Genomic DNA, 18,170 nt, shown 5'->3' on the forward strand with positions numbered 1-18,170 from the left:
TACGTTCTGTTTGGGAAATCTCGGCTGGGATTTCCACCCTCCCACCCTCATATCTGCACCTCACTATATTGTAACACTTACGCTTCAGAAAGTAAATTACGCGATTTGTATTCAAGCCTATCATGGTATGTTCCAACAGGTCTGACAGTAAACACGCTGAAAATGTAGTGTTACGCTTTTCACAAATACTGGATGCAGACAGATAAGCGCTGATAGAAGACACACAGGAAATTATAATACAGTTAAAAGAGATGGATGGCTTGTCTGGCCTCCTGTTCAGGGGAGGAGCTGTACACTTCAGCTAAAACAAACTGAGAAAACCTCAAAGGTGCAAGTGTTCATTCTGGATAACAACCTTTCACTGTGTTTCTCATTAACAGCACACAACAGGAAGACCGAAAATGGAGCTGGTGTAAACTAAGCAATGGTTACTTTCACTTTCAAGAGGTAATGGACCATCAGGCCATCTCTCGTCGTTGCAAAAAAATAGCACAGAGCATTTTTTGACCATAAATTGAAACCTTTCGAAGTGTGCTAGGGAAATGTGCCTGACATGCTACTTTTAGAAAAGAGAAGATGCATTGAGAATTTAAGGCGGACGGACCATCAAAATAGAACAAATGGATAAAACACAGAGGGAAAAGCCCCTTTATTTCCAGGATCTAATTGCATAAGGGCTTACATAACACGACGAAGAAGAGGAAAAGGATGGAACTGTTTCTAACAGGTGGTGTGTGCTTCAAAGAGCCCATGTAAACCCAGCAAAAGTGAGTCAGGGTTATCCTCAGACTGTTTCCTGAGGATAACAATAACTGTGGGAATGTTTCCCTCTGCGAATATTCAAGCGGTTGTCTCTGAAATACAATTGCTCTGTTTCTTTAAAAAGTGTAAATGAAAGGTTTTTTTTTTTTTTTAGGTTGGTTTGCAGATGCAGATTCACTGAAGTGACAGAAAAAAGATTTCGGTATGACTCTTTAAGTGTGCTAAGTGAGTCTGTTGGAGTCCAGTTTCATATTCTAAAAAACATTGTGGCTTTTCTCCTATTTATAATTCAGCACACAAAGATTTCGTGAGAACAGAGAAATGAGAGAGCGCAAATGTATTCAGTCATTCTTCGCAGAAATTTTTAATCAGATTAAATTAGATCACAAGTTCCTTAAAAACATGTTAATATTAAAACCTATTTAGCATTTATGGGTCTTAACAATGAAAATCTAATATATAAAATATATAAAACATTTTCATGTATTATTAGACCAGATTAGATATTTATTCATGTCTTAAGCCATGTTTTATTAGTCTTTAATTATTACATTAATTTAATATTAAATGAAAATAAGAATATATGAACTGATGTGTAGCGGCTACACAATAAATGGCATGAAATATTTATTAGAGGAATATTCATAGTACATGAGAAGAAAGCAAGAAAGAGACAAGAAGAATCTACTACAGATTTTTTGCAGACTAGGTCAATGGTCAATTATACAATTCAGTGGTCATTACACAAAAATCTATTTAGTAAGTAGCAGTATTCACTTTTTAAGTCCTATAAATGGCTTTTAATAATAAATTAAGTTGTTTTCTACTCCCCTTTTTTACTTTAAATATATGTATATGTATCAGGCAGTGTGAACGTATAATACAAATCATTTGGACAGTCAATGGAAAATCTGCCTCACAATGCCAGATTTCCTGACGTCAGCTGAACTAAGTGGGCTGCAAGTTGAAGTTCAAGTAATTAACACACATTAAGGTACCACCGTCTCCGTTATTGAATCAAAGGCAACAGGTCCAGGGACTTTTACCGATGTGTTTAAACACCATCTGATTAAAACAAATACGTCAACCTCTAGTCAGTGAAAGAAGGTGTTTTAGCTAGAAAATATAGACCTAGACTGTCAGCATTAGAGGGTTAGACTAAATGCTATATTATTATATTAAGACATTATGTGAAACATGTCTAAACACAGATTGATTTAGAGGGTTTAAAACTAGACTAGGTCATTTTAAAAGCAAATGATACCATATTTGTGAAAAGTGCCACCCATACATCATCTCCCATCTATCATCAAAGTGCAAGTGCATGTTTCCTGTCTGTCTCTTGTCTTGTCTTTATCTGTCTCAAGTACAGAGCTTGACACAGATCAGATAGTCCTTGTCTGGCATCAGCAGCCTACAAGGTCACTGGCAAGATCCTTGCAGGTGTACAGACACACAAATGCACGCACGGATGCACAAGTACAAACACTTTCATATTTACTGGAAAGCCAATTAATATGCAAATATTAGGCAAGTATTTAAAGCTATGTAAAGCATAAGAAGCACCCACACATGGAGTGTGTGTGTAACAGGCAGTGGGAGGAATATTTGGATGCTTTCCTTCTACAATAGTCCTGTCTGGGTAAGACAATTAATATGCAAAAAGTAACAAACAGTAAAGTTTATTTGCAATAAATAAAATAATGTGCATCATTTTTGAATCACTCTTGTACTTTGCAACCAGTTAATTAAAAAATACACATGCTCATGTTTCAACTTATTGATTTATCAAGATCAATATTTCAGGTTAAAATGTAGATATGAATGCAAATGGGAAGAGTGGAGCAAGGCCCTAGCAACACTAAATTGTTCTGACTTATTTTAAATGTATTTTAAATTGTTAAATACAATTTAGAAGGAATTAATTTAAATTATAAAACAAACAACAAAAATATGTTTTTAGGGGCTTTGAAATATGTTTTATTATTTTACATTGTATTTTATTTTTCATACATTTTGTGGTTTTGTTTCGATTTTTCAGGATTCAATCAAAAAGCATGAATAGTCAATTCATGAGACTACAGCGACTTAATAATTCCTAATTCCTAAAAATTCAATAATAGTCCCTATGTATTAATAATTTTTTTGTGCTCTCTGCATTCTGATTCAAAATAAAATCATGCATAAAATAATGCACTTTTTTTCAGATTGAAACTTCTTGAATCTAATCTTGAAACTTGTTTATATTTTGCCATATACTTCAGCCATTTCATAACAGTTTTATCTTTCACATAAAACACAGACCTCAGAGAAAGTTTACATACTGTGTAAAATCTTAAATTTGACTGTAAAAAATGGTGCACATCTCCCTGAAACTGTTATCCATATTGACACTGTACTGTACTGTACTGTAAGAGTGAATGTTTAATTATGAGCCTCAATCAGATGTTAAAGTCCCCCAGCAGCCTTTGTGGTCTATTTCTGTGTCTCTGTCTAAAAGCAGACATGCATTGTTTCATATAGACTCAACTAAGAGACCATTATGGCTCACAGACTTTTATAGCCACTCTTTTATCTCTCCCTCTTTGCGGTTTTCCTGAAGCCACGTTCCTAAAGCGTTCCTTACTTTTAGATTCCAGAACAGTGCTTATGGATCACTGGAGCTTAATATAATGCCATCCAGAGATCTCAGAGGAACTCTGACTGACACTGGTATGGAAGCTGTTTATTGGGTCCCGTGACTATCAAGGTGATATATAACATGACAATGAAATGAATTTTTAATCCAGTTATATTTTTTACAATTTTTATGCAGATTAATTATTCATTTTACTCATCAGTGCTTTCATGGCTGTACCATAATTAAAGCAGAGCTCAGACAGAGTACAATACAGCCTTATGAATAAATCCACAGCAGCTGAAAGCAGAATACACTTACAGATGTTTTAACCTGAGGAATGACATGACCAGCCAGAAAGAGGGGTCTGTAGTGACTGAAAATTATTGGCAGTCATTTGCATATTTAAAAAACACTCATTTGTTTAACTCCATTTATAGATATTCGGGCCATAAACAGAGAGACAGCTTTCTTCAACACTCATTGTCCACAGCACTCAAAGCTCACACTGAAAGTTCCCATTCAAAATGTGTGCTTTCAACAAAAAAAACGTAGTAATGGAATATATATAACACTAAAATTACTTTCTGACTTAATGATCAAGTCAGATTTGTTCATATTTACAGCATTTCATCACTTGCACTCTAACTCTGCAGTGAATGGGTGCCGTCAGAATGAGAGTCCAAACAGCACAATAAACTTGAGAAGCAAAATGCTGCGTGCTTGTAACAAATTCAAACCGTTGCTTCTGACAAACCAAATACAAACCCTCTACATAATATTGCCTTCTTTAGTGAAAAAAAGTCATCTTGACTGACTCAGGAGAGAAATATGCACAGATCAAACACAGTTATAATATAAATTAAAATGATATCATTCGAAACAGTGGATTTTGATGTGAGAGGACAACAGGGGATCGACTTTTTCACTTAAGGAAGCATCATTATGGATTATGGTGTTTTTCCCAACAGTTATGCCGGAATGATAGATTTGTTTCTTACAAACACACATATTTTCACTTCATTAACTGATGGCCTGGATGTTATTGTGATGTTTTTATCAGCTGTTTGGACTCTAATTCTGACGGCACCCATTCACTACAGAGGATTAATTGGTAAGTAAGTGATAATACTAAATTCCTTCAAATCTGTTCCGATAACCTCATCTACATCTTGGATGGCTTAAGAGTGTGCAGATTTTGAGTGATCTATTCCTTTAATAATAAAGGAGGGCTACAATGGTATTTTATGTATTCAGAGTTGTTCACAGTGTTAAAGAGATGGATTCTCAAGCTAAACATGGCCAAAGTTGTAAAAAACAATTTGGACGAATGACGGAGAATTTCTGTGCTGAACATCTTACTTCTGGGTTGGTACAAGTAAGCACGACTGCATCAGATTTCTGTATTTTGTTGGAAATCAGCACATAAGTGAATATGTGTTAATGTAAACAACACGAAACATCAGTATTATAGCTCCGCCCATGGCACGCCTCCAGGAGCTCAGTTTTTTCCAGAGAGAATCGGAAAGCTGTATTTTTCTTTTATAAATATGATAAAACTATAGACATTTTGAATATATGAAGGATGCAGTGCTACTCTATAGGTACTCAAGATTAACATGAGATTAGGTGAAACTGTGTATGTTATATACCCTTTAAGATTGATCATTTTATATAACCTTTTTGTTCCACAAAAGAAATAAAAACTTCTGGCTTTTTAACACTGATCCTATTCCCAACAGTTCATCTGAACATCTGCAGATCGATTCCTTAGCAAGACAAAAACATAAACTTCACGAACAGGATGAAATTTACTTTCTGGCCTTTAAGACTGTGTATGCAATACCACAGTTTTTGGCCAGTTCATCCCAATCTCTACGCCAATCTTCTAGGAGATAAAAACAACACTGCACAGGAAGAACCGGCACTAATGAACCATATTCACAACAAGTCCTGAGTTATATTGTGCTGAAAACCCCAACGCTAACACTGATCTAAGCCAGGTGGATCCCACTTGAGAGGAAACAGCTGCTTTTATGACCTACTTAATGATCTCAGCTCATTGCTGTACTTCTTATGAAAAATTCTAATTTTCTTGTAACGTGAATCAGATTTAAACAGTATTTCATATCAGACAGCACACGTTAGTCATAATAGGGAACCTCACGAACTCAAGGGGCCCTATCTTGCACCCAGCGCAATTGACTTTGTACACCGACGCATGTGTCATTCCTATTTTGCACCTGCGCAAAGCGCGCTTTTCCCTCCACAGAAGCACGTCGCTAAACTAGTGAATGAACTTGCGCTCCCTGGGCGGTTCAGCGCAAAAAAGGAGGCGTGTTCCGGCGCAAACAATCCCTGGTGCTATTTTGTTGTTTCCATTAAACAATTGCGCCACTGACCAGAAAAAACCTAGTCTAAAGTCAGTGGCGCGTTGCGCGTTGTTCATTATGCTATTTTAAGGGCGCATGCTTGGCCATAATGTATAGCGTGCACAACGCGCATACACTTTGCTCATGTAATCTACACAGATGCAACAGTTATTTTTGCAAATCATAAATTGTTACACTAAAAAAATATTAACACATGAGATGACGGAAATCATTGTGGTGTGCCACGAAGATGTGAAAAAAATAGGCATAAAACTAGCTCACAAATTATTCAGGCTAATTATTCTCCCATCCCCATACAACACAACTTCTCTGTCTTTCACTGCTCTTACAAGAACATCAGTCTCCTGGCTGTGAACCGCTCCTGGCGTGCGCCTGGTAAATACGCCATAATAATAGCAATCCATAATGGAACTTGCGCACCTGCTTTTAAAGGGAACGTTGGATGACGCTCTGATTGGTTTATTTCACGTTACGCCCAAACCACACCTATGAATAATGAAGCTACTTCAGACCAACCCATTTTAGATTTGCGCCGGGCGCAAGAGCCATTTATCCCGCCGGGAAAATAGCAACAGCGCCGAGACCCGCCCACAAAGTTACTTGCGCTTCGCGCTTTGACACTTGCGTTTCAGATCGTTAAAATAGGGCCCAAGATCTTTATCAGAACGTGAAAATGATAACTTGGAAACAGTATTTCTCAGTGTTTCACATCCAACCGAAACTCCTCTGTAATTCCTCAACCGTGAAGAAAACATACAGCTTCTCCAACACTCACACACTGCCCACACATCCGAGAGGATTAGTCCTCCTGCGCCCCGAGAGCCGGCATCCTTCAGCTTCGACAAAAATAGGAACCTTATTTAAAATATTCAAAGCAAGTGGAATCTCAACTGAATGTCACCTGATGACGAAATGGAATCAAAGGAGTTGTGTATAACCTGTATTGTGTTCGCTTCTGCTTTGATGACATCACTGTGCTTTTGATAAAAATGAGACGCATTCGTTCTAAATTTCTTCAGACAGTGTGGACCCTGGATGACTAGCCCATGGTCATTGATTGTAATACATTCCATAGTGTTGTGTTTTAGGGTTGAAGGAAATGTCCATAAACTTTAAGTTTACATACTTCTTCAATGTACTAGTAATTTTATGTCATGGCATTATCTGGTTATTTATGGATTATTGTTATTTATTTATTTTTTACAGTGTGATGCTAATTATATGCACTTCATTTCAACTTATCAATAGGATAAACAAAAGTTTTGCAGTTGATTTAAAAAAAGTAAAGACTTAAGCCCCGTTCACACCAAGAACGATAATTATAAAGATAACTATTAAGATAACGATATTAGCATCCACCCCAGCTAACAATATCGTCTTTTTATTCTGAGCGCACGTGCGTCTGCCGCTTTAAATCCTCGAGCTCGTTTATAGCAGGGTGGATTTTGATTGGATGTCAATGTAACGTTCATCAGCTGGAAAAAAATCATTCTGAAAATGACTCCAACTATACCATTTCTCTATGCCTTTATCGTTATACTTGTAGTGTGGAATCTGCCATTCTTTAATATTGAGAACGATTTTTAGAACTATATCTTTATCGTTACCTTTACATGTTTCACTGAATTATGTGACAAATAATCACATATATGAATATTTGGAGCCCATAAACAATTGTATTGTAAAGCATATTATGTGGTTAATAAACAATATCACGCGTATTTGAAAAATTCACAAATGAATTAAAAAAAAAAAAAACACGTTGACGAGTGTGATATTAATTTTAAACAACTTTAAAATTGAGTAACCTAAATTTTAATTTTAAGTTTACTTTGTTTTGAGAAAATGATTCATCCTGAATAAATCAGTGTTTTTGAACAAATTGTTTCAGTTGAGCAAATGATACAATGACTAACTAATCACTCAATGATAAAGGCACAGAGAAATGATATCGTTGGAATCACTTTCAGAACGATTTTTTTCAGCTGATGAAAGATAAAAACATTGGCAGCTAATCAGAATCCATCCTGCTATCATGAGATGGAGTTATGAAGTTATGCTGAAATATTGCGTGTATGTATTATCATCCATGTACTGTAGACTCAAAACTAAAGATCCTAAAAAAATCTGTTCTTGGCTCGAGTGCTTATGAAAGTTTTACTGGAGGACTCTTTAAAAGGCCTTGGGAGGACATCTTTTCTAAAGCACACAGCTTTGAGCTCCACTGAAGCTGGTGGGATTCAAACAGATGGCTCGGGGTGCACAGGAAAAGGAAAATCTCTACAAACAAAAATATCTCTAATTGGCTTTAAAAATGACACCTTCAGTATAAAAGCCTCTCAATGCCATGCTTCCAAAGATCAAACATCTCATAACAGCTCCAAGCACAATTCGGCTTTTGTGTTTTCATACCAAGCGCCCACTACAGACTGAAAAAATCAGTCGTTGCAGCCCACTAGAAGAGATATAAGAGTGTGCAGCTTGAACATTATGTGTAAATAGGACACTACAGTGCTACAAAGTGTTTGATGTTTGCAGATCTCTACACAGGACCCTCAGCGGTTATGAGGAGAATGTTAGACACGCTCTGCAAAAAGCCCCATCTGTTACAGCGCTGACCACAGCAAGGAACCCAGCACACCAAAACACACACCTGCCTTTCATCTTCACCGTGAGAACCACCGGAGGGAAAACAAGCAGATTTAGCCATTCTGGTTTTCAGGATGTTTCTGAAACATTAATCATGAAAAGAAAAAAAGGATTGCAAGATTTAAACTCAGAGAAAAAAGAAAAAAATGATGATATGCAATCTTAGAATTCTGAGAAAAAAATGGAGAATTATAAAATAAAAAATAGTTATTACCTTTTTTATTTTTTATTTCATGGTGGGAAAAATCTTAGAATTATAAGACAGAAAGTCTGAATTGTGAGAAAAACATCAATTCTGATTTTAAATCTTGCAACTCTGTTCATATCTTGTGGTTCAGACTTTTTTCACAGAATTGCAAAAAATTGTGAGATAAAAAGTCACAATTAACTTTTTTTTATTTTATTTTTTTTTCATTAGGAAGTGGAAACAGAGAAATATTGAGTAAAACATATGTTTTTCATTTACATTAAAGGCAGTGTGACAGTAATCGAGTCCAATTTTTCAAGAGCCATTTTCATCCAATGACAGTAGAAGTGTTAAAGGGTCTTGGTCTCAGGAAGGGTATGGTGTTTAAACACACACCCTCCCCCTCCATCATGGGGCCTCAGGAGTCGACCACAGGAAGCAAGAGTAAGCTCGCAACTCAACCTTCAGGGAACGCCACGTAGTAAAAGGTCGACGAGTCAGGAAAGAGGAAGTGTGAATGCTTTCCAGCAGTTAACAGCTCTCTGTTCGAGGGCATGTGACTCTGTGAATGGGGTTAGACAGCCAAGCAGACAGAAACACAGACAGACAGACAGAGACAACCAAACAACCAGGAGAGTAGCTTCTACCAGAGGCCTGATGAAACCACTGCATTTGTGGACTCTTCTGCAAACATAGATTTGCACAATTATATAAGAATAAAGTTTGTGTGTGTGTGTGTGTGTGTGTGCGCGTGTGTGTTTGCACTTTAGATTTTTGTTTCCACATATACACAATTAGTATTTGGTTGCACTTTCATACAGTATCTTCCCTATGAGATCCAAATACAATACAATATGTGCTGCTAGAATTGCCCTATTCTCGGCACAGTTCAGGGAGAGTGTGGAGATCATCAATGCGTGTCTTTCTAAAGACCCTCGAGGAGAGTCAGAGCACTTGACACACGCCTCCTCGTATGGTGTGTGTGTGTGTGCTGTGTTCTCATTCTGAGAGCCCAACACTTCACATCACTGCATACTCTCGACTAACAGCAGATGTCAGATGCTGTAGTTCCTCTCAAAGAGCTCTGACACATCCCAACATTACACCCCTCAGGCCTGAACTGCTTCTAACACCCAACTAAACAATGATTCCTGGGTATCATCATTCAGAGTAACATATCTTACACTCTGTGGTGTGATTACATGGCCTGTAGCACCTGCTAACACCTGCACTTGTTTCCAGTACAGTCTGTTGTTAGCATATGTTGCTAAGCTAACATTTTACTCTGACAGGCACAAACTGTCAATTTCAATTAGACAGAACTAGTTTTCTGACATATTTATAATTACAACTTATCTTATTTTTTTTCGTAGAGTTTGTTCAATCTGCAAAGGTTACAACCTTTTATTTGCTAATAATTTTAGTGTCAACTTCTGAAGCATCTTACACATCAGAAGTGTGCCGGGGTTACCTTAAAATAGGCAGTACAATAGGTTTTGACAGACAGACAGACCACCACCACCCCCCTCACATTCTGCTACAACATCCACTTAGCATCCATTATTGAAAAACCCTGTCACTTGATACTCGATAAAAGCCACATCCGCTCATAAACAAGAGCCTTGAAGGGCACTTCATCTTACACACGCTTGCATGTCTATATTTATAGGCTTAATTGTGCATTCATTGTTCATATAATGATAAAATGTAGTAAAGACAGAGACAAATAAAGAGAGAGAGACAAGCTGGCAAAGTGAGAGCAGCTCAGTGTTAATTTCGTTGACTAAATATTTTCGTCATTATTTTCGTCACGAATATATTTTTGCCGACGAAAACGAAACGAAAACTAAAATAGAAGGCACTGATGGAGACTAAAACTATGACTAAATTGATTGACTTTATCGTCAACGAATAAAGGACGAGACGAAAATAGACTGTGACGAAAATCAAATCAGCAGACGGGAGAGATGCGAGGAATGAGCAAAAGAACCGGCAAAACAGAACAGACTGCATGAGAGAAGAGAACCAATCAGAGCCTGACTTATTGAGACGTGAAGCGAAGGTTTTCAGTTTTTATGAGCTCCCGGGAAGTCGGCATTCGAAGAGGTGATAGGGACTTTAAGCAACAGCCTCTGGTGGAACGGCAACGCCATTCTGGCGTTGTATTGCGCCTGCGCGAATTTAACTGCTACTTTGTGACGTTCTAATTTAACGGTCTACTACGGGAGAACAGCTGATTTGCCGGAGTCGCTACAACGTGAGAGGTTAGGTAAATAAATGTTATGTTTTTAGACTTATTTACATCATACAATATTAAAAACTCCTCTTCTGACAAAAGATTGTCATTTAACGCCAAAAGCAATCCTTCTCTTGCTTTTTTAAATTATATATTTTTTTGGATCTCAATAAATGAATTAATGCTGCGTTGCGCTGTTCTGTTTTACCGTTGCTTAGTGACTTTTACGTTCTTGGCTACAGCGGTGTGACGGCAAACTTCCGGTCGCTGTAGCCGTTCCATTCGCAGCTGTTGCTTAAAGTCCCTACTGTCTAAAAGAGCGACAAAATGTCCACAGCTCACTTCACGTTTGACGACGAACAAAACAAAACAAAGTGTAAAGCACGCAGAGCGCTCATTCGTGGCAAGAACACAACCAATTTGAAAAGACATTTACAGACGAGCCACCCGGACATTTTCTCAAATGTAATTTCACAACGATGTTCTTTTGTTTATTGAGCTAAGCAAAATTGGAATAGTGCAGTGCGTAGATGTTGTAGCATTAAATATTACGAACTGAAAAGTACTGTAAAATAGCCCCTTCTTCAAATTAGATGCGAGCACAATACTAATACGTAATATCATGATAAATACATTTGATTAATACTAATGTTTAATATATTTTATAATGTTCTACTTGTTGACAATATCACAAATATTTCTATATTAGTCATGTGAAACATGAATGTTCACATCCTATCATTATACATACAAATCTAGCAATATTGTAGTATTTAAAACATACAATATTGCTAGACAAATGAATACCTTATAAAATCTTGTTACTTTTTTTATCCACCTAGCTGCCAACTTATTAAATATTTACTTTAAATGTATGCACTTATTGTTCAGCTCAGCTGTAAGCTTTAAGGTCCTGGACCTAAGGTTATTTTTCTTTTATTGATGGTCAATTGGCAGCTAGTTATTGTTTACATTATCATGACAGTGTTTGTTGCTGCATAAAAGCTTTTGAATCGAAATAAAGACACAGTTGTGTTGAAATAAAGTTGAATTTGTGTTTTATATATTTTGGTTAAGTTTGTTTCCTATACCAGCTGTAAAAAATTGTCTAGTAAATCTGTTATTGATTTTAGTCTTATTTTAGTCGACTAAAATACCAAGCAATTTTAGTCGACTAAAATACCAAGCAATTTTAGTCGACTAAAATAAGACTAAAATTAAAACAAATCAGATGACTAAAACTTGACTAAAACTAAAAAGAATTATAGTCAAAAGACTAAGACTAAAACTAAATTAAAATTTTGTGTCAAAATTAACACTGGAGCAGCTATTGATTTCTGTCTTTATCCTTAGTAGCAGTGATATATTTAACTATGGAAATCCAATAGCAGGACAGATGCTCTGCACTTTGTCTCCTACTGAGTGACTTTCTGGCCTTCTGATCTTCTTCTATATCCTTCAAAGCCCACATGCACTTGACATTTGTACAACTCATAGATCTAATCATGTTATTAATCAATTATGGTGCTAAATATGTTCCATCTTCACTTTAGTAACAGTGACAATTTATAAGCAACAACGCTTACAAGAACCCATGAGATGACCTGATGACTCTTCCGACACAGTTTCTTAGGAATTTCTGTGACTTCATCACACCAGCTCAAGGTTTTACTGAACTAAGTAACTAACATTTAGGAGAACTTCACCCATCTGTATTCAGTGGGTCTGAGATGACAAGTCAGCCTGCATGTGCACTAAAATGCAGAAGCAAATTTCTAATATGTCACATTTGAACTTATTTCCATTGGTTTGTCAGCAGAATTTGGTTCAGAATAGAACATACATGCTGATTATAGAATCACAGGACTGATGTATCAATAACATCATGAGACATGTCACATCGAGTGTAATGACGAATGCAAATTCTCAGCTATAACATCAAATTTAAGTACCTAAAAATCGAATCTCGTCCAAATAACTTTCTTCATGAAACAAATACTAACTTTCTAATGTTTTTGAGCTAGATTAGAAGCAGCAAAACATTTTTTTCTATAATAACTACTATTCATTTTGCATTTAATCATTTATATGTGATATATAATTGTCCATGAAGGCCATAAACTCCTTATATTCAGATAAAAAAAAAAATGCTTAACTGAAAAGTCAAAATTATTAAATCCTCATGAGAAATATTGAAAACTAATGCAATACAGAAATTGCTAAGTTAAGAGATGAACACTGACAGCAAAATGCCCACTGGGATAGGAGGTACTATATATATATATATATATATATATATATATATATATATATATATATATATATATATATATATATATATATATATATATATATATTAGTGCTGTCAATCGATTAAAAAAAATTAACTAATTAATCGCACAATTTTTTTAAATTAATCGCGATTAATCGCGATTAATCGCAATTAAAAGACTGAAACTTTTTGGATATGTAAATGTAAAATGTAAATAATTAATGTAAACTCAAGACAAAGAAACTATTTAAATTCAAAATATGATTGTTTATTGGAATTTTTGTTTAACTTGTAACACAGATTTTCTCATGTAAACAACATACCTGCAATAAACCATCAATATTCTCCAAATTAACTGTTGGCTTGAAAGCCATATTTATTACAGAAATAAAAACACAGGCATGTAAGTACCATTTGAATTTCAAAACAATCAATGCCAATAAAAAACAAAAATGATTTCCATGTTGAATTCTAAGTGGACTGCAAAAAAAATTCCAAAGTATAGTCATTGCCAGTGCTTTAAGTGGGCCAGTACGCACCGGTACTCAGTACCGCCACTTCCAAATATAGCTCTTGAGCGTACCGCCACCTCTCCGTGCGCCCAGAACGTGCTTGTAGCGTACCGGTACGCTCATTTGGACATCTGTTTTAATAGAGGTTTTAATCTTTTACCTGCACCGCCGATTTTCAGAGCGCCCTTCACAATGCAAGCTTCCTAATTCATCCCACCCAGAGCAGAAACTACATTACCCATTCACCCTTAAGTTATACAAGTGAATAGCGCATGTGTCGCTTTTCCCACTGTTAAGTGTCATCAGCTCAACGTGGCCGGAGAAGGTGTGTGAAACTCGTTGTGAGTTATACTAAAGCAAAATCTTGAGTATTTATTGTCTGATAAACATTAAAAACTGTCTGCGGAGGTTGAGTCGTCCTGCAGCCCCCGCTGGCTGTTCATTGGCTGCAGCATCTTTTTTCTAAGTTCTAAAAAAATACCGTAGACGGCAAGGCACAAATTTAGATATTCATTTATCTAATTAATCTATAGCCTATGCACAAAGACAATATGATCTTTTTGTCCCCTTTTTGTTTTAAAGCTTGATGAAGAGAGAGAGCGCAAGTTGCTGCAGCTGAGGAGGACAGTGATGCACGCGTACAGGAGTGATTGACAGTTCGCGTCACTGTGTACAAAAAATACTCCGCTACACAATTATTTCGTTTATTTTCGTTTAAGCTTATTAACGTTAGCGTTACAGAAAGGTCTGATTTACGCACTGTTACAGTCATTGTTTTTTTTTTTTTTTAAACAATGACATTTGAGTTCATGATTTTAATGTTGCTGTTTCTTGTGGCAGACTAAATTAAGAGTAGCTAATGTTTCTTGTGGCAGACTGAAGAGTAATCCGGAAGAGTTTTTACTGAAACTTTACGTCTAAAAGTCCTTCCTTGGTCTTATCCATATTTATTTGCACGTTGAACACACATAGGCCACAACTGGAAATAAAAAAAAACTGCAACCGCGTTAATTGCGTTATTTTTTTTTAACGCGTTAAATATTTCAAATTAATCGAATGCGTTAACGCGCTAATTTTGACAGCACTAATATATATATATATATATATATATATATATATATATATTGCTGAAATAATATGTCCTAATTAACCATTTAGTAAAGATTTCTGCTCTGATTGGTAGATAAGAAGCATCAGATGAATAGATGAGACAGGAAGCGATAGACTAGAGATAGGTTTATGAATGGATTGATTTAGTTGAGATGTCACTGTGGCTGTAAACATACAGACACATCGGTCAAGCTAACAGCCCTGCAGCTCAAAAGCGTATTACTGGAGAGCAATCGTTACCATCCATCAGTCAGTGAGAAATACGTCATCACAACAGGCAACCCCAACACCACTGTACCAACACCACAGGAAAATAGAGATGAACATAATCAGAAATCATTTTATTTTTTACATTTAAAATGCAATTCATTAGAATGCAAATGCAATTAATTTTATATTAAAGACACATATTTTTATATTAATATTCGTACTGAAGAACCATTTAAATCCATTATATTTAAAATGCACTAAACACACACACAAATGTTTTCGAGCCTATTTTAAATATATATTTATATTATTTTACACATTATGTTTTTATTAAATATGATTCCATTTATACATTTATAAATACATTTAATAAAAAATAATAATAAAATAAATAAATTGTGACATAGCTGTGCTACGTTATTCCAAATGTCCCTTTTAAAATGCTTTCAGAACATTTGCATCCTTGTGATAAAACAAGTGTTGGCAGAGTTGCCTGTAGCGAGTGTCAGATAAATGAAACAGATGTTTTGCCAGTCATGTGGAAAAAATTGGTGATGTCTTCTCTGTGTGTTCTACAGAGGGCCGAGTGTATGCCGTTGTCTAAATCTGCGTGTGAACACTTTCCCCTTCTGTGCTTATGAATAAATTCATAGAGACTGTATGAGATAAGAGAATCAACAGATGTGTGAGTACAGCAGACAGCTGTGGTCAAATCACACGACATGAGCTCTGATACATGTCTGACAGTGAACTAAACCGTCTAAAACCCAATAAACACTGCACTTTATAAGAGAAGGGTCAAGGGCACAGGAGCCCTTTCCATGCACAGAAAAGACACACAACAATTATTTGACTTTTTTTAAAAGCATACTAAGATAAATGGGGAGGTGTAACTGTAAATGAGTGACAGTATACTCAAATGGTTGAATTTGTCGCTCCATTAGCAGTCTGCGCTCAGTAGGACACAGCACTAGCTGCAATTTATGGTGCAGCAAACACTTTAAAAAAAAGTATCATATCAACATAACTTTTTTTTTTTTTTTCAGAAAGGTTTATATCTGAGTGAGATTTTTTTTTAGATATGAATATTTATTAATTCATTAATGAAATTAATGAAATAATTAATAATACACATATGTGTGTACTGCATATATTTATTATATATATATATATATATATATATATATATATATATATATATATATATATATATATATACAAACACATGCATGTATATATTTATGAAAAATATATATTCAATATAATTTTATATTATATAAAATATAATAATATACAGTACATATATGAATGTATATACATATAGTTTTTTCAAAATATATACTGTATGTGTGAGTATTTCTCTAGGTATACATAATAAATAAACAGAACAGATATATATATATATATATATATATATATATATATATATATATATATATATATATATATATATATATATATATATATATATACACTTAAATATTTTCATATATTATATACATATCATTATAATACTGTTTTTGTGGACAGCTTCAAAATATGAGATAAATCTAGATTTATTCTGTCTTTTTCCATTTTGTTTGGCAAGAGTCACATCAAGTTAAAGCTGATGGCTTGCTGTTTACTTGTTTGCTTCCCATGGGAGGAATATTACATGATCTCTCACAGCATCATTTACTGTCTACCGCTCACATTTCACAGCAGGTGAGAGAGGACTGACAGGTCGCTGAGTTTGCATTAGGACAACCTTTGGGGTTTAGGGGCTCTTGACTGTATTGATCAGTATCAGGCCTGGGGCAAACATCTGCCTGGAACAATACGCTGACAAATTCACAACTCAAAGTTAAAAAAACAGACAAATTTGAATTTTAAACACATATGACTGCATGCAATCAGTCCAACAAGCATGTAACTAATTTGAAGATGTAATACATCTAGAAAATCGCGCTACACCCTCACAGAGGGCGGCCGTTTCCCCTGCTGTCTTCCACTGATCTTTAATTAAACATACCGAAAAGTGGATTAAATTACCAGCAGGATGAGACACAGACACTGAGACTTTATTACAGCAGACAGCCAACAAAGAGCTCAGCATCTCTGAACATAATCAACTGAGACACAACACCATAAAAACACAGTTAGCTCACAGGCTAATGTCAGGAATCTTAAACACAACCACATCTGTGGCTGATGCGACACCATAAACTCTGAAGGATGACTGTGGCACATGAACAATTCAAATGATGCCAGCTTGAGTGTGCTTGCAAACAGAGCAAGTAAATATGTCAGTGGGTTATAGGATAGGTGCAAAGTTAATGTGTTTCAAACCAGAGAGTTAAAAGTCAAATTTTATCTTACCTTTCCGAAATCTCGAACGTCAAACAAATCGAAAGCCTCAAACAGCTCGCTCTTCTTCATGCCGAATATCTCCGAGCAGGCGTGCAAAAATGTCCTGATGTTCTTCAAGCAGAGAAACTAAACAGAAATAAAAGGCATATTTTATATTAAAGAAGAATATATATATATATATATATATATATATATATATATATATATATATATATATATATATATATATATATATATTTTTTTTTTATTATTATTATTATTATTATTATTATTATTATTATTATTATTATTATTATTATTATTATTATTATATTAATATTAATAAGTATCATTAGTGTTAACAGCACTTGATGATTTATTTAAAAATAATTATAAACTTAATCTAACAAAAATATTATTGAGATTTATATACATATTTACATGATCGTATAAGGTTCACACAGTCATTTAAATGCTCATGAAAACTATTTTGTAACAGAAATTAATTTAAAAAAATGGTTTGATTTTTTACGACACCAAATGTCATGATAAGATAAAGTCATACAGTATATCCCCTTTACAATATATTAATACAAAGACATTAGTTCACATTAAAACTTGATTCTTCCCCATCTTAGAAATTATTTCAACAATAAAACATAATATGTCTTTAAATAAAGTAAGGAAGAGAAAGGGACATCACTTGAGGTTTGAGAAGCCACGTTTGCAAGTTAGCAAAACTTCTACATTCTTTGAAAAACTCATTAGCATATAGTTTTATACTGATTGCATAATGTAATATAATCATATAATACTACATAGACCTATTCTTTTTTAAACATTCCTATATTCAATTAAACATGAAGGCATATGGGACCTATACCTAAAAAATCA

General features: G+C 35.0%; 1 protein-coding gene across 1 annotated transcript in view; it reads right to left on the minus strand.

Moving 5' to 3' along the window:
* The window catches only part of LOC113072906 (guanine nucleotide exchange factor VAV3-like), a 59,233-nt gene that overhangs the window by 28,189 nt on the left and 12,874 nt on the right, over positions 1-18,170 (minus strand). Inside the window, exon 2 of the mRNA XM_026245800.1 lies at positions 17,307-17,423. Coding sequence (XP_026101585.1) covers positions 17,307-17,423 — 117 coding nt within the window. The remainder of the gene's footprint in view (positions 1-17,306; positions 17,424-18,170) is intronic.

Source organism: Carassius auratus, unplaced genomic scaffold (genome assembly GCF_003368295.1).
Source record: "Carassius auratus strain Wakin unplaced genomic scaffold, ASM336829v1 scaf_tig00010943, whole genome shotgun sequence".
Taxonomy (NCBI): Eukaryota; Metazoa; Chordata; class Actinopteri; order Cypriniformes; family Cyprinidae; genus Carassius; species Carassius auratus.